At 40.9% G+C, this 26,964-nt stretch overlaps 1 protein-coding gene across 1 annotated transcript; it reads right to left on the reverse strand.

Moving 5' to 3' along the window:
• Nucleotides 1-310: 310 nt before the first annotated feature.
• Nucleotides 311-11,147, reverse strand: LOC139447673 (patatin-like phospholipase domain-containing protein 4). Its single transcript, XM_071229102.1, has 5 exons — nucleotides 11,097-11,147; nucleotides 6,822-7,064; nucleotides 5,241-5,471; nucleotides 3,524-3,589; nucleotides 311-2,444 (listed from the first exon to the last, which is right to left on the reverse strand). Exons 2-5 carry the CDS (start codon nucleotides 7,029-7,031, stop codon nucleotides 2,103-2,105), a joined length of 849 nt encoding a protein of 282 aa, XP_071085203.1. The 5' UTR covers nucleotides 7,032-7,064; nucleotides 11,097-11,147; the 3' UTR covers nucleotides 311-2,102.
• Between the last annotated feature and the right edge of the window lie 15,817 nt (nucleotides 11,148-26,964).

The raw sequence follows: 26,964 nt of genomic DNA on the forward strand, positions 1-26,964 counted from the left end.
TACAACAAGCTGAACGCACTGATGAACATCCCTTCATACCAGATACCAAACATCAGGTTCTCCAATGATGAACACATCTGTAAGTGCCAGTATTCAACTGTGAACACAATCTACAGAAGATGAACAGTGCCAAACCCCAAACAATGAGAAACACACAAGCATAATCTATTTTTAACATGCTTAATAGGTGTTTTCCATGAAGCTTAAGATTTGCATTTTCTAATCAAATACCACCCTCCCCTACCAACCACCTCCTCCCCCCACCCCCCACCCCTCCCCCCGCCCACAAAAAAAAAAATTACAACAGAAAAAAACCCTGATAAATATCAGAACAATGACTGATCATGTTTAGATATCTGTAACACAATGTACCCTGGAAAATGTCCCAAATTTCAATCATGACAAAGCTCAACTAAATAAAAAGTCACAAAATAAATTAAATTTCAAACTTTGTATCATTTGTGTAATATACTCACCGACAAAAGAAACGTGAGGACCATACATGATAGTTAATACAGGAAACATTACTTATAGTCAAGCGATGTCATATTGGTCCGATGCACAAACGAACATAGTGTTATTTTTGTGTGAACCAACGCTCATGAACGCATCACACGTGACGTCATAGATCCATGACTCCAGATGCACCATCTGTCTCGTGCAAGATTAGCATGTAAAGTTTTGAAATCATGTGCAGCATATTGTGATAAGAATAAAGACACTCTGTGGTAACACTTAACTGATTGTTAGTTTTGTCAAGAAATGGTACATCTCTTCTTAACTAACAAACTTCTCTATATGTTTCTATAGTTTGCGTTTCATTGGTGGTGAGTATATATTCAAGGAACAACCGTATGCTTTACATTATTCAATGAATAATGATTGCTCATACCATCCATGAAATATTTCCACAAAACTGACTAAACATCACTTTCAACATTAAAAATTCATACTGTTCAAAATCTTTCTGATGTCATTGTTCCACGCTCATTTACCCGCATCGTCCACCGTTTCCATAGGAAAACAGAATGATTCAATGAATGATCATTGTATAAATATCACGTCCAGGTGACCGACTACAACTAGTACAAGACACTACATGGTCTCGCTCTCCAGCCACACTGACAACAGACATCTGGACGCAGATTAAACACAAAACACCACTGTGACTTGTTATTCATGGCCTATTTACATATTTACAAAACACAGTACATAACACATACTGTAAGGATGAGAAGACATATTTACAAGGTTATCTCCCTTCATACATACAGCAATGAGATGAGCAGCTGTTGAACAAATAGTTCGTGACAATGGCTGGTTTGATTTCATGCTTTAGAGGATTTGGTTTGTTTGTTTGTTGTTTTACGCAGCACCCAGCAATATTCCAGCTATATGACGGCGGTCTGTAAATAATCGAGTTTGGACCAGACAATCCAGTGATTGATATCATGCGCATCGATCCGCGCAATTGGGATCAATGACATGTATCAACCAAGTCAGCGAGTGTGACCACCTGATCCCATTAGTCGCCTCTTATGACAAGCATAGTCGCCTTTTACAGCAAGAATGAGTTGCTGAAGAGGAAGGTTCCAGGGTCTTTTTTCACAAACATAACATTGCTTGATGACTATTGTTATTGCTAAACAAAAGAGACTGTTATCAAGACAATACCCCACCCTGTCAACACAAATCAAAAGGATGCTCCCTTAAAACACTAAGTGTTTCAGTCACAATGAATATCTACGCAACCAAATTTGAAAGCAAATGATGATCTGTGTAACCATGGTAACAGAGACGGAAGATATCCTTACCATGCCTATCTGGACATTGCATAGATGAACACTGAGGATATATGTAACTGCAGAAGCTGGGCATTTAATAAATAACTGATGCTGAGTGAAATTGTTTGTAATTGTCAGCTTAAAATGGGAGAAATGCCCAAAGCGATACATAAGTCTGATGAAGACAGGAAGGATCTTAATATCATAATCAGAGCTAATTTGTGATTCAAACCCACAACGAGCAGATCCAGGCATACGAAGGGTAAGTAACTCTGCACAGCAGAAAGAATCTGTGAAAAAATACAAGATAACAGGCCATTATACAGTTGACTCATACTGGGTAACCTTCTTGTAGACAGGTCTAGGTTTGGGTGTGTCGTACAAGCCCTCCCTTCTGAGAAACCGACTGGCATCTCTCTCTCCCATTTCAAAATACTGGGCCAGAGTCTTCTGTTTTGGGGGAAACAGAGCATGTGTGACACGAACCAGGTTGTTGAAGTTCACCTGGAAGTCTTGTTTACTGTGTCGGAAGAACATTCCCTTCCCTGCCTTGTCGCGGGGACAGATGTCTTGGCGACCAGAAAATGGGGACACAGTGATGTTCCTCCCTGTGCCGCGGAGAGATGGGAGGTTGTTGGTGACACCACCATCGATGTATCGCTGCAAGGAAGAACATTGCTCTTGCATTACCATGGTAACAGATGGGAATATCAGTGTTTGACACTGACCAAAATATCTCAGTGGTCCAAAGGACCAGCATATAGAAGCATCTACAGGTCGTGTAGGATCTTGACAAGACACAATAGTGCTGACCCAAAACGGTTCATTATTTCTTTGTGCGATTAGAAAGAGAAACCAAGAAGGTAACCACTGTACTACGCAGGGTTGTTTAGGTTGCTGGTTTTAAAAAGTCCAACAAATTTACATTACTTTGTTCGTCTCGAAAATAACACTAGACCACCAGACCAGCACTTATTCAGCGTTAGAAACTAACAGTTTTAGACAACTAGTCCTTATAATGATAACATATATACATGAGATGCCACACATTCAACATGAGATGCCACACATTCAACATGAGATGCCACACATTCAACATGAGATGCCATATATTCAACACAAGATGCCACACATTCAACACGAGAAGCTACATTCAACATGAGATGCAACACATTCAACATAAGTTTTTACACATTCAACACGAGATGCCACACATTCAACATGAGATGTCACACATTCAACATGAGATGCAACACATTCAACATGAGATGCCACACATTCAACACAAGATGCCACACATTCAACACGAGAAGCTACATTCAACATGAGATGCCCCACATTCAACATGAGATGCCCCACATTCAACATGAGATTCTACACATTCAACATAAGATTCTACACATTCAACAAAAGATACCACACATTCAACATGAGATGTCACACATTCAACATGAGATGACATACATTCAACATGAGATGCCACACATTCAACATGAGGTGCCACACATTCAACACAAGATGCTACACATTCAACATAAGATGTTACACATTCAACACGAGATGTCACACATTCAACATGAGGTGCCACACATTCAACACAAGATGTTACACATTCAACATGAGATGTTACACATTCAACACGAGATGCCACACATTTCACATGAGATGCCACACATTCAACATAAGATTTTACACATTCAACACATGACAATACACATTTAACAGGAGATGCTACTCACATGTCCCTTGATCTTGGGGGGTTTAAGTCCTGCATAACCGGGGATATAGCTACTGGCAATCAGGGCCTGGAGATACAAATACACACATGTTGCCATGGTTACAAACTACTGTATTTGCAAATGTATATCAAAAGTGGATGCAGCTCCAATTTAAACATACAAGCAGCAGTATATTCCCCACAGAAAGGAACTGGAAAATATTTCAGCTGCAAGAGATAGGAGGCTAAATCATGTTTATGCAAATTTGGAAACAACATTACAGTTGAACTAGGCTGGAATTATGGAGTTATATTGGCTGGACTAACGAGTCTATGCAAAGTCCAATCAAAATCATGTACCGAAATCGACATCTGGTCCGTAAACTGCCATGCAGATTTTGGTCAACAGATGTATTCCAAATCTCTTCATGTTTTTAATCAAGGTGTTTATGTGGTTTGATGCACTTCGTGAAGTAAGACCCATTTTATCACAATATAGATTTGATTATTGATCAGATTGTCTTGACTAGGGGCGCCATTTTGTTTGAAGCAAATGCAAGTGATATGAAAGGTGGAATCTGATTGGTCAATAGGAGCGACACATAAGGGACATAACTCGTAATAGCGACTGGAAATTCCGGCCTAGTTCAGCAAGGGTGGAAACTGGATTTTTACAGTCGGTTAACGCTCTTGCCCTGGAAAGAGGCTGGTGACTAAGCATAGATTGGCTGATGACACACAGAGGGTCATGGTAGTTTACACGCTGCTGAACGTGAACCAACAACTTTCTCAACTAAGGGACACAACTCAGCATTGTTCAGTTAGCCAGACTCAATGCTTAGTGACTATGAACAGTATTTCAGTATACATTATACATTATCAACATAATTGTGGGACGAACCCAGTGGAGGTTTTGGGTTAGAACAGGTCCCCAGCAACCGTTGCAGGTCGTAGACGGTGGCCTAATGGATCGTTTGGTCAGACACGTTGACTTGGTTCTTTGTGTGTCATCACCTGATGAGGTGGAACGTTGCTCACAATATTAGTCTCTGCATTGTTTGGTGGCCCAGTTTTGATTATGTACATGCTGCTGTCATATAGTTGGAATATTGCATATTGTGACGTTAAACAACAATTTGAACAACAAAAAAGCAACTAATATGGAAGAAGGTTGTAGGTGCTTAACACTTCAGGGAATTCAACAAACAAAGGCAATGGTTTTGTTTGTTTGTTGTTTAACGCCGCACTCAGGAATATTCCTATGCACCACGCCCTTGAATCCACCATGAGGCGGTAATATGATCTGGATATAATAGAACTAGCACATTTGACGTTGCTATTATGCTGTCCTGTCAATGACCCCTATGGACGCCATGTCATGTCATTATATTGGTTGGTTGGTTTGTTGTTTAACGCCGCACTCAGCAATATTCCAGCTATATGACGGCGGTCTGTAAATAATCGAGTCTGGACCAGACATTCCAGTCTTTGACATCTTGAGCATTGATCAACATAATTGGGATATGATACCATGTATCAACCAAGTCAGCAAGGCTGACCACCCGATCCCGGCAGTCGCCTCCTCGACAAGCATGGGTTGCTGAGGACCAATTCTAACCCTAGCTAGGGGGGACAACTCTGTGGCTTAAACCCCTGGGTTCTCATTGACCCTTCATGACATAACTGTTTTACTGTTCAAAATGGCGTTGAACCAAACTGACTCGGACAAGAATCCGTACCTTTATGAGTTCATCTCTGCTGTCAAACTGGGACATGATCTCGTTCTTTTTCGTGTCCACGTTGGTGAGTGAGATGAACAGTTTCCCTGATGCCGTCTTGTGGGCGTTCTGAGGCAGCATCCCCTCCAGGAACTTCTCCACAGTCTTCAGGAGGCTGTAGCGCGGCGTCAACACCCCCAGAGGCTTCGACCGGATCTCCTTCGCCAGGTTCTTGGTGAAGTCCACAGATTCCTGGAGAAGGAAGTGATGATATTGATGAGGATGTACATGAAGAGCTTAATATTCTGTACATCATCATGAGCAGCCAGTAATCACGGAATGAAAAGGGTAAACAATTACAAATGCAAACATGTTGGTGATTTGTCATCACCTGCTCATAGACATATATATCGCCACATCTTCTCGAGGGAAGGGAGTTAACTGACTTTGAAAGTCCAGTTGTCATCCTTGCCGAACTAGACTGGTATTATGGACTGATATTTTGGCTGGACTACCAAGCCTATGCAAAGTCCAATCAAAATCGCGAAACGAAATTGCCGTGCAGATTCCAATTGATTTCAGGATTTGCAAAGCATGTATACTACTAACTCGCGTCAACAGATATTTTCTGAATCTTTTCATGCTTTAAATCAAGGTGCTCACGTAATTTGATGCAATGCGCTAAGAAAGACCTGCTTTTCCAGCATGCCTACAACAGAGCTAATTTCCAAAACAAAATTACGAGCTAATTTACTTTCCGAGTCAAGCCTATATTTAGAACCGTTATAGACATTATTTCATTTTTTTTTAAATCTCAAAATGCTAACTCATTTTGGGAACAACCAATAGAGTGATGAATAGGTGAGTGAAAAAATATTGGTTACCCAATGAAAAATGTAATAACCCAATTAAAATAGAAACCTTCAAGTAAAAACTCAATTGCTCAAAATGTTATCTGGAGCTCTGACTATATGCCTCAAGGGTCCGGTTTACAACAAATATTTCTTACCAAAAGTCATTCATACAGGTCTGGAATATAACTACAGCAGTTTCACTGAGCTTGCAAAAACGTGTTGCAGATGACGCAAACGAACTGAGTTACTTCCTTTACCCAATACATACGGATAAACTGATGTGAGAAGGGCATCTTAACCAATCAGAAGCCAGTATGATAACGTAAGGTAAGCTAAATCAGCATGATATCCCAATGTGCAGCGGTAGAAACTAACAGTTTTAGTCCACTAGTCTATAATGATAACATATATAGCAAAACCTTAAAAAGGGCAAATTTCTACTAGTCCTTATGATACCTTAACTGTTGGCCAGTTTGGTAAGGACAATATGACTAGTGCCAATTTCTAACACTGATGTGGACTCAAACAGATGCGGCATCACATTCTTTGCATCAAAAATAACCACAATGATTTCCAGTACAATCGTCACTCGTCACGCCAAAGACCCCGGTTCAATTCCCGACTGGATACAATGTGTGAAGCCCATTTCTGGTGTCCCCCGCAGTGATATTGCTAGAATATTGCTAAAAGCGGCGTAAAACAATACTCATTCACTCCAGTACAATCAGAATCTACAGTGGGTACTTACTGGCACTTTATCTTGAGCAATAACCAGAATGGCGGCCGTCAGAGACCCTGCTGATGCCCCTGCAATGGTGTCCACTTTCGAGAGAAGTGTCTGCCCATGGTTGACTAAACACGAGGCCACACCCAGGTGGTATATCCCCAGGAAACCACTGCCACACAGAGAGAGATTGTACTTCATGTCCGCGTCAACATCTGATCGCGATTCCTTCATAGCTGATCCTGATGGCTTGTGTGGAGGGTGTGTCTGAGGAGAAAACAACACATTGTGTACTGGGACACTAAGACAATTCTGACCGCAGGAATCGGGAGTCTGCTTCTTCATGTTATTTAATCAATGTCTGCCAGTTTTTTAACAATATTTTAGTCATATTTGGAATAGACTCAGAGTTCTGCAACTTTAGCCGCTAGTCTGAAGCCTAGGTCAATAAAAATTCTTTTTGGTCCAGAAAGCTCAGCTAGTAATACTATACTACCAGTCTAATATTAACAACAAAATTAATATATATTGATGCTGATAGCCAAGATCAGGCTGGTACACTCAAAAAGGGTTATAACTGAAATGGCACCTCAGGAAAACGTCACCGACCGAAAACAGTACTGATTGGCGAAAAACGTCACCTCGCCTAAAGGGAAAAAGGCTATGAGAACATGGCACCTTTTTTTTTTTTACCTTGGTACTGAAATACATGAAATAAAACTCACATGGTCACATGCACACACAGACAATTGTGAAATGTTAAAACAAGTTTACATTAGAAACTAGCCTCTACTCCAATTTACTTGCCGACTCTGATTGGGTGGCGCAACTTAACTTATTGTGAAAACATTACATGCTTTCAAGTAAAATAAATGAAATTAAACTCATATGGTCACTTACAAACACAAATAATTGTGAAATGTTAATCCCCTTGAAACAAGTTTCCATCACAAATTAGCCTCTGTTCCAATTGAAACAAGTTTCCATCACAAATTAGCCTCTGTTCCAACTATAGTTATTGTGAAAACATCACTACTACTCAAACAAACTCGATGTTGAAACTGAATCTGGCGGAAATGTCAAGAAATTGGACTACAGGCATACTATATATTTAATATTTATCTCAATGAGCATGGTAAGTAGGAAATAGATAGTAATTTTATAGATATTTCATGTATATCTCCCCTTTCTGCCAGCAGCCAACACCACAAGAATGTTTCTGTGGATCCATAACAGATGGTGTCCCTGCTAAGGGTGCAACGATACACCGATATTCCGATGCATCGCGATACTTGACCCACGATACGATATACGATAAACGTAGGCCTATTTATCGATACGCCACGATACGGAACGCAAATCTCAAGAACAGCGTTTTCTCGCTATTGTGCCTTTCACTAAACCGCTAACTTGGTTATAGCGTGGTAACGCATGGCTCCAAAAAACGTACTTACATTTTTAATAAGCTCAGGTTTTACACCGACAGATGTTTTTCCCCATGTCAAAAAACATTATCAGCTGATCCCCGCAAGCACGTAACAATGGAAATATCTGTCAGCAAATCCGAACTGAAGCACGCAATTCAATACCATTATCATACTATCTTGTTCTTAAAACGTGTTCATTGTATATCTGGACTTGTGTTTGTAATATATTTTAATAGTTTTTTTTCAAAATTTCATTTAATATTGTTTTCATTAAGTTATATGAAATCGTGTGTGAAGAGATACAAACCACAGTGAGATTACCGCTTTTGACGCATTGAAACGAACTTCAGTTGCTATTGAATGGATACATATATTAAAAATGCCATACTTTGACTCGTTAAAAGTCGTATTTGTGGCAATTTGGCTAATATATATATATATCGAAATACATGTAGCACGGGAAGTCCCTAGGGGGACTGGTCAAAATTGTTCCATACGTAAACATATCCTGCAACAGCAATCACCAGTTCCAAAATGCTACACTTGTGGTTCTTATAATTTTAAATATATATACAATAAAAGCTGCAACTAAGGTAACATGCTATTGGAATATATTATTCTTGATGAAACAATAATTTCAGATACAATTTCTTCGACCATTGCATCAAAATTCTTTGACGTTGTATCACTGGTGGTGCACATTAATTATTTTCTGGTGTTTGAACTTTGAATTGTTTTTAAGGAAAGTTAGAGAAAGTTCCACTTTGAAGCTGAACAACTTCAGTAGTCTTGTTATTATAAAACAATTTTGACTATTCCAAAATCATGAAAGGTGCAATCTTGACATGATTTAAGTCTTGTTTTTTTATCATTGCGTACCGAGATACGTATCGTATCGTGACCAGAATATCGAGATGCGTATCGTATCGTGACCTTCCTGTATCGTTGCAGCCCTAGTCCCTGCCCACGGAAAACATACATAGTAAGGGTGAAACGATACACCGACATTCCGATGCATCGCGATACTTGACCCACGATACGATATACGATAAACGTGGGCCCATTTATCGATATGCCACGATACGGAACGCAAATCTCAAGTACAGCATTTCCTCGCTATTGTGCATTTCAATAAACCGCTACCTTGGTTATAGCGCGCGCTAATGCATGGCTCCCAAAAACGTACTTACATTTTTAAAAATCTCAGGTTTTACACCGACAGATGTTTTTCCCCCATCTCATAAAACATTATCAGCTGATCACCGCAAGCACATAACACCGAAAATACACCAGTCAGCAAATGCTGAAGTACGCAATTCAATACCATTATTATACTATCTTGTTATTAAAAACGTGTTCATTGTAAATCTGGACTTGTGTTTGTCATATATTTTATCAATTTTATTCAAAATTTCATTTGATATTGTTTTCATTAAGTGTGTGAAGAGATACAGCAACCACGGTCAGATTACCGCTTTTGACGCATTGAAACGAACTTTAGTTGCTAGAAAATGGATACATATATTAAAAATCGAAATACATGTAGCACGGGAAGTCCCTAGAGTGACTGGTCAAATTGTTCCATACGTAAAAATATCCTGCAACAGCAATAACCATTACCAAAATGCTACCCTTGTGGTTCTTATAATTATAAATATATATAAAGTAAAAGCTGCAACTAAGGTAACACGATATTGGAATAAATTATTCCTCATAAAACAATAAATTCAGATACGATTTCTTCAACCATTGCATCAAAATTCTTTGAAGTTGTATCACTGGTGGAGTGCATTAATTATTTTCTGGTGTTTGAACTTTGAATTGTTTTGAAGGAAAGTTGAACAACTTCAGTAGTCTTGGTATTATAAAATAATTTTGACTGTTCCAAAATCATGAAAGGTTCAATCTTGACATGCTTTAAGTCTTCCTTTTTTAGCACTGCATATCGAGATATGTATCGTAACGTGACCAGAATAGCCCTAATATATAGTACAACATAACATAATAAAGCATGTAAATAAAGCATATATACTTCTACATAAATCGTTCTTATGGTTATCAAAAATAGAGAAATCGGTGCCGTATCAGCCTGCACCCCTCAATCAAAGCTTTGGCACAGACTGGACTCGGATTTCAGACTGCTAACATGGAACAAGAAACATATTCATTGCGAAATTAATCTTTTGGCAAGATGGCAGGATTCAGGGAGACACCCTTACACTACCAATTGTCTCACCTTTATCTGATCTCAATTTTTCAAACTTTCAGCTCTTGGTTACCTTTAGCAAATGTTTAGGTTTAGACCTATTTAGACTTTTAGAACATTCCGTCCTTACGGTCTTAGTACTTGGCCCCATTGTTACATGTGGGATGGGGCACAGACGTATATACAATATACGTGTTTGGATGGGGTAAAGTTCACTTGTCAATTCATGTTGATGGTGTTGAGACGACCAGTCTCAGATCAAACCATATTGTCATTGTGAAATTCATTATTTCGAAATCAATCTAGGCCAATCGATATCATATCACAATGCAACACCTCAGATGCTCAGTTTCAACATTGATCTACATGTATGATACAGTATCTCTCAAATATAATTTACCCACACAGCAGTAATCCCGTGATCGCTTTCAAAAGAATTCAGTTCCAATCAACTCGTTTCACTAATAAATTTTGACAATGCCATCAAAGTATTATATTGTCGAGTCTCCTCCGGTGACCATGGTGACATTCCGGGCGATTAGGCGTTTTGAACACTCAACATTATTGACAGATAAGACTATAAAAATAAAAACCACAACAACATCACTGGGATCACCCACAGAATACGTCAAATGAGCGTTGTTTCATAAATCTCACATCATTTACCTTATAATTCGAGATTTGTGCATTTATCGTCAGCTCACAGAGTCCGCCATGTTTTAGAATAGCCGGACAGAGTTATCTTCTCTTTATTACGTCAGCAATCCCCTCGTTATAGCGCGTATATGACGTCCCATGAAAACTGCATTGCGATGGCTATATTTTATAATAGCCATACGACGACAAAGACTTTTGGGGTTTCGTAGAGCAACTTTCATCTATTTGAATAATATAAAGTTTCTATAATATATGTTTTAAAACGGAGTGTTTCTAAGGAATCTAAGGATCGCCGACAGGAAACAATATCAGATACATTCTCAGGAAGTAGGATTCGAGATCGGAACAAGAAATAAGATATATATTTCAGTTCGAGTGAAACACGTCAGTGGAGATGTATATACCTCCGTTTTGGATATCAAAGAAATATTAAATCAAGTGGTATTATCCGGTGAATTTGACCAATTTCGTGTTCGGGTTAAGTAGATGTAATTTGATTATTGTCGATCTATAACAACCCCAGAGAACAATTCATAGCTACATGTATGTGTATGTTCTCTAATGTAAATATGATTGTAATAGATATTGTTAAAAAGGGTATTCAAAACTGTTAGGAACAATAATGTTATTCTAACTGATAACCAAATTGTTTTGTATAACAATATAATTATGATTGTAAAGTCACTTTTGTTTGTTTGTTTGTTGTTTAACGCCGAACTCAGCATTATTCCAGCTATATGACGGCGGTCTGTAAATATTCGAGTCTGGACCAGACAATACAGTGATTGACATCATGAGCATCGATCCACGCAATTGGAATACGATAACATGCATTAACCAAGTCAGCGAGCCTGACCACCCACCCAATCCCATTAGTCGCCTCTAACGACAAGCATAGTCGCCTTTAATGGCAAACATGGGTTGCTGAAGACCTATTCTACCCCGGATCTTCACGTGACTGTAAAGTTACTACGCAAATGTTAACCATAGATGGTCTTTCTAAAACGACGAGCCATACCTAATTATATCTTCTTCTTTTTCATATACACGAGCAACCGTAATTGTTTTAACTTATATTATTGTCATATATTGTATTACCCCGTCTGCCTGGCGATAAACATACAGGTCCTGTCATTTCGTTGTTACTTTGCAGGTGTTACAGTTGTATCTGATATCTATGACCAAGTTGTTACGTTTTATTACTGATACGATACTAGACATGTGTATATAGGTTTTATACCCCGTGAAGATCCGGTTAGAATTAATCACCAGCAACCCATGCTTGTCGTAAAAGAGGCGACTATGCTTGTCGTAAGAGGAGACTAACCGAATCAGGTGGTCAGGCTCACTGACTTGGTTGATGCATGTCATTTTATCTCAATTGCGTGGATCGATGCTCATGAGAGTAATCACAAAATTGTCTTGTCCAAACTTGATTATTAAGTGATTATTCCTGAGTGCGGAGTTGAACATGAAACAAAAACCCTTGTTTTTAACTGTGTTAGTAAAAATCGAGACAAGTGTTAGTTTAAAACGCCCCCCTCTTTCCAATGCTGTACTGTACAGCACGACCCATATTCCTAATGCCCCAACGGCTGTTACTTATTAATAAGCTTCATATGAACATATGGTCGAAACATAAAAATTCCTGACATTGTTGTTCCATGAAAGGCACAGTTTGAACTGACATTTAATTAATTTCTCAAATCGTAATTTCCTTCATCTGGCAGTGAAGCTAGAAGGGTCAAGGTGACAAGAATAGTTCGCTTATCATTGGTTTGAGTGCTACATATTCTGATGTAGAAACTACAAACGTATTAACCTTGAACTTAAGTTTTGATTTGAAAAAGTCGTCATGAAACATTAAAAACTTCTTGAAACATAACGTTTTGTTTGTTGTTTAACACCGCACTCAGCAATATTCCATCTTAACTGTAAAAGAAAGTATACAACTGGAAGTTCGATTTTATAAAAAAATATATATTACAAACGTTATCAAAACGTCACCGGGTTAAAAACAGTCGCCGAAACGCCGCAAACGTAAGGCCGAAAACCCAACTATGATACTCGTATCAAATGCATCACCATCGAATAACCGTCTCTTGTTTGGGGAAGCCTCGGTGGCTGAGTGGGTTAGTTCGCTGACTGTGTGTGCTGGCAATTAGGTGCCTCACTCTGGCAAGAGTTGGTTCGAATCCCAGACGGGACTCAACCCAAACAAGTACTAGAATCTGTACTTTACTAAGAAAGTGTTATCCCAAATATACAATTTGTTACATCTCTTGTTTGTTTCATTTTTAGCCACCATATAGAGTCCTTTGTACGATTCCGACGGTATCATGAGCATGTGTTTATGAATAACTGTCGGATAGTGATGACACCAAGTGTTCGCGAAAAGGCGAGTTTATCCTGGCGGTGTGACGACGGACTGTAAATATCGAGTTTGGACGAGACAATCCACTGATTGATATTATGAGCAACATCTTACGTCGTCGGTAACAACCATGTCACCGATCCCGCATGACCAATCCATTGATTGGCTGTTTTAGGTCAAGGTTCAAATCTAACCCGAGTCCCCAAGGGCGCTAAAAGTTCAACAGCGTCGAATACCAGATAATACCCATATGCATAAATCCGTGAAGCTTTTGACCTATTATGGTGACTTCGCGCGACACGCCGATACACCGACACACCGACACGCAGACACACCGATACACCAACACACCAACACACCAACACACCAACACACCGACACACCGACACACCAACACACCGACACACCGACACACCAACACGCCGATACACCGACACACCGACACGCCGATACACCGACACACCGACACACCGACACGCAGACACACCGACACACCGACACGCCGACACGCCGACACACCGACACACCGACACGCAGACACACCGGCACCAAACTCACTCACTCCCTATAACTCCCGTCATACAGCAGGAATATTGTTGAGTGCGGTGTTCACAACAAACAAACAAACAAACACTCAATTTATACTTAGCGTCATTATTGAAGGGTCATCTACGTTTTGTTTGTTTGTTTGTTGTTTAACGCCGCACTCAGCTATATTCCAGCTATATGACGGCGGTCTGTAAACAATCGAGTCTGGACCAGACAATCCAGTGATTGACATCATGAGCATCGATCAACGCAAATGGGATTGATGACATGCATCAACCAAGTCTGCGGGCCTGTCCACCCTATCCCGTTAGTCCCCTCTTACGTCAACAAGTCTCCTTTTACGGCGAACATGGGTTGCTGAAGACCTATTCTACCCCGGATCTTCACGGGTCAGTAGTAGTAGTAGTAGTAGTAGTGTTTGCGGTAGTGGTGGTAGTAGTGGTGGTAGTGGTAGTAGTAGTAGTGGTAGTAGTAGATTATGACTATCATCCTGTTTGGGTACAATACACACAACCTGCTGCATTGGTCCTATTCCACAGAATGAATGCCTGTCAAAGACAACTGAGTGGTCTGAAAGTATTTTCTCTTTTCACTAGTTCTTGGCATAAGTTATGGACATGGTAATCAAACGGATGTACAGACAAAAAAGCCCTGTCATGTGATTATAAATTCGTTGAAATTTCGCAGCGCGACAAACATCGGGAACCCGTTTTAACCCGAGTGGCGATTTTTTTGTGTCCAGGTGACGATCTAGCTATACCTTTATCGTTTGTTTATGCTATTTCCTTTTTTCAAATTTGATTTTGGTCAAGCATTTGAGATTAAGTATGCCCTAATTTATTAAGATCTGCAAAGTTGCTATGTTCAATTAACTTGCCCTTAAAGATTTCGCCCTTCACGACAATACCTGTCTTTCGTTTTGTGTCGGTCATACGTTCCAACTCGCTCTTATTCTATGTACCGCCTACGTGGTCTAGTGGTAGAGCGTCCGCCCGGAGAGCGGAAGGTCCGGGGTTCGATCCCCGACCACGTCATACCAAAAGACGTTAAAAGATGGTACTTGTTGTTACTCTGTCTGGAGGGGCTAAAACAAGGACTGGTCGGCTCGGAGTCAGTATACTGTGTCTGAGTGGGGTATTCATGTTAAACTGCGGCATGGTATCTCAGTGAGCTAGCACTATAAATCGGCATCAGTCCGTACTAGTACAATCAGCCACACACACACGTACGTGCACGTCGCTATATAAGTGCAATGATCTTGGACGCGACGTTAAACCCAATTTCACATCACATCTTATTCTATGTTCCGTTATTTATAATCATCAGTATATGACCCTTAGTGCTACCGCACCTGTTCGTCAAGGACTGTATCATGTGTCACCTGCATTTTTACAAAGCGATAACGAGATGCTCCAGACAGTTTGACTCTCGCCATTATCGTCAAACCAACTTTTTATGAACGCAGTGTACTGTTGTTGACGAGGTTATCTGTAGAAGTGTTGACCTACACACTAACAACCGCCCTGATGTATCTCATATGATCAACAGTTTTGTCTCAGTAGAATACTGAACACCAACATATGTCTTTCATCGTTAGTGAGTGAATATAGATTTACGCCGCTGTCAGGAATATTCTCGCAGCTGAAGAAATCACGAATGGAACGCAAAATGCGTGGACAGAGGTTTTGTTTGTTGTGTAACGCCACACTCAGCAATATTCCAGCTATATGACGGTGGTCTGTAAATAATCGAGTCAGGACCAGACAATCCAGTGATTGACAACATGAGCATCGATCCACGCAATTGGGATCGATGACATGCATCAACCAAGTCAGCGAGCCTGACCACCCGATCCCGTTAGTCGCCTCTTACAACATGCATAGTCGACTTTTACGGCAAGTATGGGTTGCTGAAGACCTATTCTACCCCGGAATCTTCACGGGTCGAACGCAAAATGTGTGGACAGAGGTTTTGTTTGTTGTTTAACGCCACACTCAGCAATATTCCAGCTATATGACGGTGGTCTGTAAATAATCGAGTCTGGACCAGACAATCCAGTAATTGACATAATTAGCATGGATCCACGCAGTTGTGATCGATGACATGTATCAACCAAGTCAGCGAGCCTGACGACCCGATCCCGTTAGTCGCCTCTTACAACATGCATAGTCGACTTTTACGGCAAGCATGGGTTTCTGAAGACCTATTCTAACCCGTATCTTCACTGGTCTGTGGACAGAGGTGTGTGTGCGCGTGAGTGTGGTGTGTTGTTGCTGTGGGGTTGGGTGGGAGGGTTTGTGTGGTAGTATATAAAATAATATATATATCATTACTTTACTACTGCTACAGCAACAACAACAACAACAACAACAACAACAACAACAACAACTACTACTACTACTACTACTACTACTACTACTACTACTACTACTACTACTACTACTACTACTTCTACTTCTTCTACTTCTACTACTGCTACTACTACTACTGCCACTAGTGCCACTACTGCTGCACAACTAATACTGTTACATCTATACACTATACTTCTACTACTACTACTACTACTACTAGTGCTGCTGCTGCTGTTACTGCGACATATACTGCTGCTGCGATATCGGACTCTCACTTGAAAGACTCACGACTCTCACCACGGATGTAAATTCTCACATTTCCAACATGATATCATTAGTCAGGTGATCGAATCAATAAGGCTCCAAATTGCATTCTCAGCTCCATGAGGAACATACATTTCAATCAGAAACATCAATACTTACCATGGCAGGATCGACAGGTAGTGAGATACAATACTCCATGTGCACACGACTGTCCCCAGCGTACTGATAATCCTGTAGCGCAACCTTGGCCGAGACGATATCGGTATACGCACACACGTCTCTCAGTCGCCGCGAGTCGCCGCGAGCCTTCAGCGTTAACAAAGTCCCATAAGCGCCAAATCACAGGTTCTAATATACAGGTAGAACGCATTGACGAGACCACACAGGTCACAAGTTCACGTTGAACCAATAAAGAGGTCAATTGATTACACACCGATCCTAAAATGTTAATTTCGCCAGCCTGTGAAATACCATCACTGCATCAAGGCCATACCTTGCAATGGTCTCTCGTGACAAGCCGTATCCCCAGTGTGTACAATCGCTCTTACACGTATGATGTAACGTTAGACTTAGCCGCGTATCGGATTACGCCCCCAGGCAACGTGAACAGAGACCCTTACATGTGTACTTACCTGTATTTACCTGACTATTATGTAACGTCACTGAAAGAGGCACATAAAATGTTAACTTCAACGTGTACTGATAGTTGAAGGTTATTTTAATGACATTAAGGCTAACCTTTAATTTAAATAAAAGTAATCAATTGTGAAATCTTTGCTCGGTCTTTTGCCTGGTTTTAACATCATGGCTATGATTTATTTGGACCGTTGTTGGGTTATTGATTTTGATTGCTAAATACAAGTAGGTATCTGCTTATCGTATATTTATTCCGTGTAGGCGAGATATAATGTCTGAGTCTCCACTGATGGTGAGACACTGACCACGTTTGACCAGTTCGCTATCCACGTAAGAATATACTGAGTTTATGTCTCTCGGCACGGGTGGCCCAGTCGTCTAAGGCGCCGCGATTCGCTGTGAAGAGTTGCGTCCCTTGGGCACGCCAGGAACCTATGATTGTGGGTTCGAATCCCGTTTCTCCCGATTAGGTTTCTAGGTTTTTCAGCACCATTTCCATGCTCGTGGGTTTTTACCGAAGTGGTAAAAGTCTGAGACCTGCATCACTTCGGGCTTTTCTCGAACATTAATCATACACACCGTGCTATAACTGGAATACTGTTAAAAGCGGCGTTAAACACAACTCACTCGCTCTAAAAGTTGGAACACCAGTTGGCTGAAGCCGCATATTCGCTACAGAGGAATCACTGCTCGCGTGAATTGTATATGGTACGTTATAACGATTAGTACGTTATAACGGCTTGTAAGTTATAACTAGTACGTTATATCCGTATGCATTATAATCATGTTTGCGTACCGCGTGTACGGCGGGCTTGTAGTCTTGCGTTCGTCTCTTCGCATGGTGTAACGTATGGAGCCTATTGCGTCCATATGCCGTGATATCAAGGCAGAACATATTTATACGTTTATATGTTCTCATACTAGCCTAGTGCTTAAAACGTTCGCTCGTTACGCCGAAGACCCGAGTTCGATTCCCCACATGGGTACAATGTGAAACCCATTTCAAGTGTCCATGCCAAATATATTTCTGGAATATTGCTGAAAGCGAGGAAGAATCTATTCACTCATACGTAAATGACAACCAGATAAGCATACGTACTTTTGTTCCTAAGCCTCTTCCAACGCTTGTCACGTTGAAATAATTCAGCTACAATATTTTTTGATGGACATCTGATATGCATAACTAAAAAAAAATCAAGAGTGATTAAATATACGTTCAAGAAAAACTATTCCATGTACCCTGTACTCTATGTCAGATTGGACATGTTGCCCCTTGACAACTAGGCTGGGATCAGCTATGCACGTCTTAGGTACTGATAACACATAGGCAATAGCAGGCTGTTAGTATGGTGGGCGTGGTTTTTAACATAACTCAGCATGTTTTTCGATCCAAACCAAACTTTTTTAAAATGCAGATTATTTTGACAGTAGTGGTTTGCATATTACTCAACACATCCAATAGAGGCTAAATGAAGAAATTTGATTTAGTTTCCATAGCAACATTTTTCTTTATAATACAGCGAATTCTTTCATCGTTATTATTTTTCGCGATCCGGGTTAGAATAGGTCTTCAGCAACCCATCATTGTCGTAAAAGGCGACTAACGGGTGGTCAGGCTCGCTGACTTGGTTGATGCATGGCTTCGTATCCAAATCGCGTGGATCGATGCTCATGATGTCAATCACTGGATTGTCTGGTCCAGACTAGATTATTTACAGACCGCCGTCCTATAGCTGGAATATTGCTGAGTTCGGAGTTAAACAACAAACAAACAATTATCATTTTTCTTAAAGGGCAAACCGGGGCAGAAGAGGCCTTCTCCGAAAAGGCGATACAACTAGTGTTACAGAACTGCAGCTCACGTGGATATGCAGTCAACTGATCAAATTGTCAACCAAAACCCGAAAGTTTCTGAATAAAACCTGAGGAATAAACACTAACACGAAAGTCTCTGGATTTTAACAAATAATAAAACAACACGTAACATGGCAAACTTCAGCTTCCTCAGTTTACAGAGGAAAAAAAGATTATTTAAGAACGTGGCCAAAACACAATGGTTATAAAATATACGACTATGCTTGTCGTAAGAGGCGACTAACGCGATCGGGTGGCCAGGCTCGCTGACTTGGTTGATGCATATCATCGTATCCCAATTGCGTGGATCGATGCTCATGATGTAAATCACTTGGTTGTCTGATCCAGACTCGAGTATTTACAGACCGCCGTCATATAGCTGGAATATTGCTGAGTTCGTGTTTAGCAACAAACAAGAAGTTATAAAATATGATCAAACTTATAACTATTGCCAAAAACGAAACATTGGTCTCGAGTCCCACTACAAACTGAACACATTCCAAGTTTCATTACATTTTGAACAAAACTGGCCGAATAATGGCCATCAATAAGCTCTTCATTAGAGATGCCATGGCAACCAAATTGAAAATCGGATTCGAACCTCTTGAACAAATTTTGGTGTCCTCACGAGATGTATACAGGCGATGACGCTAAAATGGGTATCGGATGGTCACAGTGACTTTTGAATGTGGAAGATACTGAGGAAGGGTGTGGGTAGCACAGTAGTCTACGGCGTCACATTTCAACTCCGCCGTACCAGGATCTGCTAATCGCGGGTTCGATTTCCAGGTTCGCTTGGATTATGACCCGTGGTCTGTCAACAATATACCTCTGCTCTTGGATTTCTCCTTATGGGTCTCAACCACAACCTGCATCCAGGGCTTTCCTCCTCGTCTAGCTCACAGGCTTCCATATAATTCATAAGTGCTTGGAACGGCGCTTCCTGTGAAGATCCGGGTTAGAACTGGTCTTCAGCATCCAATGCTTGTCCTGAGAGGCGACTAACGGGATCGGGTGGTAAGGCTCGATGACTTGGTTGATGCATGTCATCGCATCCCAATTACATAAATCCATGCTCAGGATGTCAATCACTGGATTGTCTCGTCCAGCTCAGGTTATTAATTTTGCAGACCGCCTCCATAAAGTTGGAATATTGCGGCGTTAAACAACAAACAAACAGACAAATCGACTTAATCAAACCGTTGGGTGTAGTATTAAATAGTTGCTCCGTCTTTGGTCCACAACATATTGGTGAGGTGAGGTGAAATGGGGTTTAACGTCGCGTCCAAGATCATTGCACTTATATAGCGACGTGCATGCACGTGTATGTATGTGTGTGGCTGCTTGTACTAGTCCGGACTAATGCCGATTTATAGTGCTAGCTCTATGAGATACCATGCCGCAGTTTAACATGAATACCCCACTCAGACACAGTATACTGACTCCGAGCCCACCAGTCCTTGTTTTAGCCCCTTAATGCCGAGCGCCAGACAGAGTAACAACAAGTACCATCTTTTAACGTCTTTTGGTCCACAACATATTGTATGTTACCAAAATTATATAACCACACCATGTCAAGCAACGTCATTACATATCGTACTTTAGTTGCCTCGCACTTCTAAGCACAGTACACTACGTTTATAACGAACACGCTTATAACGAACTGACCGATGTAACGAACTTATTTCTTAGTCCAGGCCAGTTGCTGTATATATGCTTATAACGAACTACGGTTATTAAGAACTAAAAGCAGTGGTCCCTTGAGTTCGTTATAACCGTAGTTTACTGTATGTCCTTATTTAGTTAAAAGTGGACCAGGTCGTCAAAACCAGAGCTTCTGAAACGAAGCCTTGTGTAAACACTGTGTGTGTCACTGACACAGACCGCAGTGGTTGGGGTGTGTGGTATCTTAGCGTGTGTCGGTAGGTAGGTAGTGGCTGGTGATAGGGGTATACGGCGCTGGCGGGGTGATAGGGCAAGCAATATGCAGCGGGAGATACAATCACTAGATCAGCCAGTGGTTCTGCTGTGATCTCCGAGTGACATCTGGTGATTAGAGCCGTTTGATTTGGTGATGAAAAGAAGGGAGAGAATGATTTGTGCTTTACGCCGCTCAGGTTTTGAGTTACGTAAATAATGTTTTCAAAGTTAGTGGGTGTGTGGGTGAATGGGTGAATGGGTGAGTGAGTGAGTGAGTTGGTGTGTTTGCGTGTGAGTGAGTAAGAGTTTGTGTGAGGGTGGGTGAGTGAGTGAGTGAGTGAGTGAGTGAGTGAGAGAGTAGCCTCTCTGAATATTATAAGTTATGTCATCAGTTATCCTGTCACCACCACCAAACAACAAGTCTACCACCACAACCACCAGCATCAACACCAGCACCAGCATCCACAACAAAAACAACTTTTCAGTTTCCTCTGTGTGTTTTTTAGATCCGGGGTAGAATAGGTCTTCAGCAAACCAAGGATATTATGCTTGTCGGAAGAGGCGACTAACGGGATCGGGTGGTCAGGCTCGCTGACTTGTTTGATGCATGTCATCGTATCCCAAGTACGTGGATCGATGCTCATGATGTCAATCCCTGGATTGTCTGGTCCAGACTCGATTATTTACAGACCGCCGTCATACAGCTGGAATATTGCTGAGTGCGACGTTAAACAAACAAACAAACAAACAAATAAACAAACAAACAAACAAACAGTATGTTTTCTCCAAGATACTACACTATTTTATTTCTCTGTCCCACCCAGGCGGAAGATAAATCTGCCCCCAGTCAACCCGGAAGTGCAGCCATGTTGGAATGACGATCTGTCACGTGGGTGGTGACAGCTATATCCATTACCCCGACGTGCCAGTCAAACATCTGTGGCGTTTCAAATCGACTGCAGCAAGGATGTAATTAACGTCAGCAAAGTTCAGGACATGTTTTATACGTCGTTCATTAATGAATCTTAATAATGATGTATGCTGATGGAGCAGGATTTCGATGGGTAATTAATTTTCAATTTGTCCATGCAAATAGAGTTTGGTACATGCAAGAAGCCTTCAACAGATTGATGCTTGGTTCTCGTGACACTCATACTAATTTTATCAAACAACTTTATTTGGGGTCCATTTTCTCATAGAAAATATTATATTAAAGTACATCCTTACTTAAATACATACAGACTATGGGTAAAGGGTGAAGGGCAATAATAACCTCATAATAATCTTATTATGTTCAGAAGAAAGGAATTCCTAAAATGTAACTCCACATAAAAAATATAAAAATATAATATTTTTTATAAGTTCTTAGGATATTAGCAGGTGTCAAGGGTTGGTTGGTTGTTTTGTTGTTAAACGTAGCGCTCAGCACTATTCCAGCTATGTGACGGCGGTCTGTAAATAGTCGAGTCTGGACTAGACAATCCAATGATTGACATCATGAGCATCGATCCACCCTATTAGGATCGATGACGTGCATCAACCATGTCAGCGATCCTGACCACCCGATCCCCTTAGTCGCCTCTTACGACAAACATAGTCGCCTTTTACGGCAAGCATGGGTTGCTGAATACCTATTCTACCCCGGATCTTCACGGGCCAGGTGTCAAGAGAACAGATTAACATCACTTGAAGCATTAAACTTGTCAATGATAATTCCATCCGATTAGAAAAGGATCCGACTAAAATATCATAAATTACTCTCAATCTGTGAGAGTACAGTCAAACACTGCCAAAAAAATAAATATGCATTGTCGATGTTTGATGGTAGCTATTAATGAAATACACACGAAATAATTATTCGAGGGTGATGTATTTGATACAGGTATCATATATATAGTAGTGTTTTGGACCTTAAGTGTGCAGTGTTTCGGCGACTGCACATGCCTTCAGCCTAGGAACGTCTTCATGAGGTTTGGACGTTTTTGGTCACGTCCACTTTGTAAATGTAACGTTCTTTTGCCCGACAGTGTTTTAAAACTAAAAGTGGTTGTCTTCTTTTCCGACCACTGAACATCAAAGTGAACTTTCGGAGCCAACAAACAAACCGATATGATGTGAGATCGTGTGGTGAAGTTTATAGTATCCTATTCTGGTTGATGTATATGATAGTTTTATATTTTGTTTCCGGATCCTTTAAAATCGATATTTTTATTCGTAGATGTGGATGCAGGATCGTCCTATCTAGAATCTGTTCTAACTGCCCAAAAATGCATTCCTCATGTTTACGTTACTATTGTGTTCTAATGAATGAAACGAACATGCTACTTTAAATTGTCTATTTATAGAATGGGGATTTCCCACACAATCCCGATTACGTGCGCGTTGTGTGGAAACACTTTCTGAACACAAAGGATAATATGGCTAGAGCATCATAATGTCTAATAATTGGGATTGGATTTCATTTGTGGCTCATGAACGTAGCGTATGATGATTGTGGATTACGTACCTATATAATACACCACAACACCCTGATCCAAATTGGGTTACTTGTATTGAGCATTTCGGAAAGTTTAAACCCGAGGGAACCATTGTGAACCATTGTGTCCTTGTGCAGGTTATTTTTGTTTTAAAGCGGATGGATTGGATTTGCCTGTTGTGTTCTATAAGCTGATTTTTGCTGACCCTACCCCACCTCCATCCCCCGGATCGGATTGCCGTGAAGATCCGGGGTAGAATAGGTTTTCAGCAACCCATGATTGCCGTAAAAGGCGACTATGCTTGACGTAAAAGGCGACTAACGGGATCGGGTGGTCAGGCTCGCTGACTTGGTTAATACATGTCACTGATCCCTGTTGCGCGGATCCATGCTCATGATGTCAATCACTGGATTGTGTGGTCCCGACTCGATTATTTACAGACCGCCGTAATATAGCTGGAATATTGCTGAGTGCGACGTAAAACAACAAACCAACCAAGTTGTGTTCTATAAGCTGATTTATGTCAATCACATGATTGTCTGGTCCAGACTCGATTATTTACAGACCGCCGTCATATAGCTGGAGTATTGCTGAGTGCGGGATTAAACAAACAAACAAACAAACAAACAAATTAATTACAAAGTGACACTCCCATTGATACACAGAAACCGAAATCGGTATCTAAATCTAAGTTTTCGAGTGTCCCATGGGGCAAGTTCTTTGTCCGTCTGGGGGAAGATACATCGTAATCTGAACCAATGTTTCAGCAGATGTCTGTAGTGCCTTAGACAACTATCAAAGTGAGGTTAATACCATATTTCCAAAGTGTACATGGAAGTTCGGGATATATGAACACAAACAAAGTGACAAGATAGACACAATTTTTTATGGATAACAACTTCTTTAATACTGTAAAAGGCGATGTTTCGGTATAGATCCTTATACCGTTGTCAAGCAAGACTTTTACAGTATTAAAGAAGTTGTTATCCATAAAAAAATTGTGTCTATCTTGTCATCCGTCAACTTCTAAGTAATGCCTATCAAACAACAAACAAAGTGGTTAGCTTTTCCAGGGGGTATATGACATCTTGTTCACTTACAAAGGTTGTGGGTCATTGTTTTCACGTCTTCCTGACGCACTGGTCACAGTCAAAATTTCAGAGCCTCAAATTAAGGCTTTTTAATAAATGTAGAGATAAACACATACTTGACAATTGAACTGCAAAACTTCAAGGAGAATGAACGAAAAGTATTATTCGTTCAATAGTCACTGAAGCGTACGTAAAATATTTTCAGATATTGTCTTCCAGTTTGTTTGTTGTTAATCGCCGCACTCAGCAATATTATAGCTAGATGATGGCGATCTGTAAACTAATCGAGTCTGGACCAGACAATCCAGTGATTGACATCATGAGCATCGATCCACGCAATTGGGATGGATGACATGCATCAACCAAGTCAGCGAGCCTGACCACACGATCCCGTTAGTTGCCTCTAACGACAAGCATAGTCGCCTTTTACGGCAAGTATAGGTTGCTGAAGACCTATTCTACCCCGGAATCTTCACCGGTCAGATATTGTCTTCCACGAAGAGGCCAAACGGAAAGTTTCTCCCCTTGTTTTTGAGGGGATGAACTGCAGGCCTAAGAAAGAATACACTCGTTAATTGGATCAGACCCCAAAATACAAACGTTATCAAAACGTTACAAGCCTGAAAACCGTCGCCAAAATACTGCAAACTTAAAACACAACTAAGATGCCGGTAAAAAATACATTGCCATTGAATAAGCATTTCTTGGTGATTTCAATTTTTAGCCACTATCCACCAAGCGCGTATACTTTTCTTTCCCAGGGTGTTAAATTAGTCTGATATGTTAGACCACAAGTGAGTGAGTGAGTGAGTTGGGTTTTACGCCGCTTTTAACAACATTCCAGTTATATCACGGCGTGTCAGCTTAATGTGGGAGGAAAGCCCGAAGTTATGCAGGTCTCAGACGTTTACCACTTCGGTGAAACCCACGATCACGGGTATGGTGCTGAGAAACCTAGACACATAATCGGGGCGAACCAGGATTCTAAACCACAATCCTAGGTTTCTGGCGTGCCCAAGGGACGCAACTCTGCACAGCGAATCGCGGCGCCTAAGACGACTTGGCCACCCGTGCCCCCTAGACCACAAGTACGCGTGGCATTTGATCACGTGAGATAATAGCAACACTTCGGCAGTGAGTAAGAGTCGAGTCAGTCCTGTAGAAAGATGAACGTTGCACTCAGCAATATTCCAGCTATATATGACGGCGGTCTGTAAATAACCGAGTCTGCGTCAGACAATACAGTGATTGACATCATGAGTATCTATCCATACAATAGGGTTGGTTGTTGGTTGTTTGTTGTTTAACGCCGCACTCAGCAATATTACAGCTAGATGACGGCGGTCTGGAAATAATCGAGTCTGGACCAGAAAATCCAGTGATTGACATCATGAGCATCGATCCACGCAATTGGGATGATGACATGCATCAACCAAGTCAGGGAGACTGACCACCCGATCCCGTTAGTCGCCTCTTACGACAAGCACAGTCGCCTTTTACGGCAAGCATGGGTTGCTGAAGACCTATTCTAACCTGGACCTTCACGGGTACTGGTTCAACGACTGCGAGCACGTCAGCAACAATCACATAATCTCCCACTGTTTGCACAAGCACTGCAGGCAGAATGGGAGAACAATTACCAGGCCACAATTTGGAATATGATTACAAGATACAAAATATTGAGAACAGATGCCCTTCACCTTGAAAATCTACTGTTCCATGTGTGTCATATGGAACCTGGGTTAATGATACTGATTTGTGCAAGTTTTGAACAATCGATTAGCCTCTGTTGATTATTTATATTATATATTAAATATACAGTCATTCAAAATCACTTTCGCGTTTTTTTGCAGAGTATATCTAGGGTTGCAATCAGTGTGTGCACACGTTCTGTGAGTGAGTTAGGTTTAACGCCGCTTTTAACAGTATTCCAGTTATATCACGGCGTGTCAGCTTAATGTGGGAGGAAAGCCCGAAGTGATGCAGGTCTCAGAAGTTTACCACTTCGGTGAAACCCACGATCACGGGTATGGTGCTGACAAACCTAGAAACATAATCGGGGCGAACCGGGATTCGAACCCACAATCATAGGTTTCTGGCGTGCCCAAGGGACGCAACTCTGCACAGCGAATCACGGCGCCTCAGACGACTTGGCCATCCGTGCCCCCTGCACACGTTCTGTGACACACAGAACAGAACTTTTTTGTGTTATTAAATGCAATCTGTGAAATCCCACTGTTTGGTTTCATGAACATAAAAAAAACGATGTATTCATTTGAAAATCTATGGATTTAGAATATTTAAATGTGGTAATGTTTGGATATTTTAGGCTAAATGAAAACATTTTAAGAACAAAAATTT

This window comes from Haliotis cracherodii, unplaced genomic scaffold (genome assembly GCF_022045235.1).
Source record: "Haliotis cracherodii isolate W230 unplaced genomic scaffold, xgHalCrac1.p SCAF_7, whole genome shotgun sequence".
Taxonomy (NCBI): domain Eukaryota; kingdom Metazoa; phylum Mollusca; class Gastropoda; order Lepetellida; family Haliotidae; genus Haliotis; species Haliotis cracherodii.

Bases quoted from the DNA above. Each gene is read 5' to 3' on its own strand.
- LOC139447673 (XM_071229102.1), bottom strand. From the start codon at position 7,031: ATGAAGGAATCGCGATCAGATGTTGACGCGGACATGAAGTACAATCTC. The intron at 5,472-6,821 runs GTAAGTACCCAC...TTCCTTCTCCAG, and splicing joins TTGCTCAAGATAAAGTGCCA to GAATCTGTGGACTTCACCAA. The intron at 3,590-5,240 runs GTACGGATTCTT...TTGTATCTCCAG, and splicing joins GCAGAGATGAACTCATAAAG to GCCCTGATTGCCAGTAGCTA.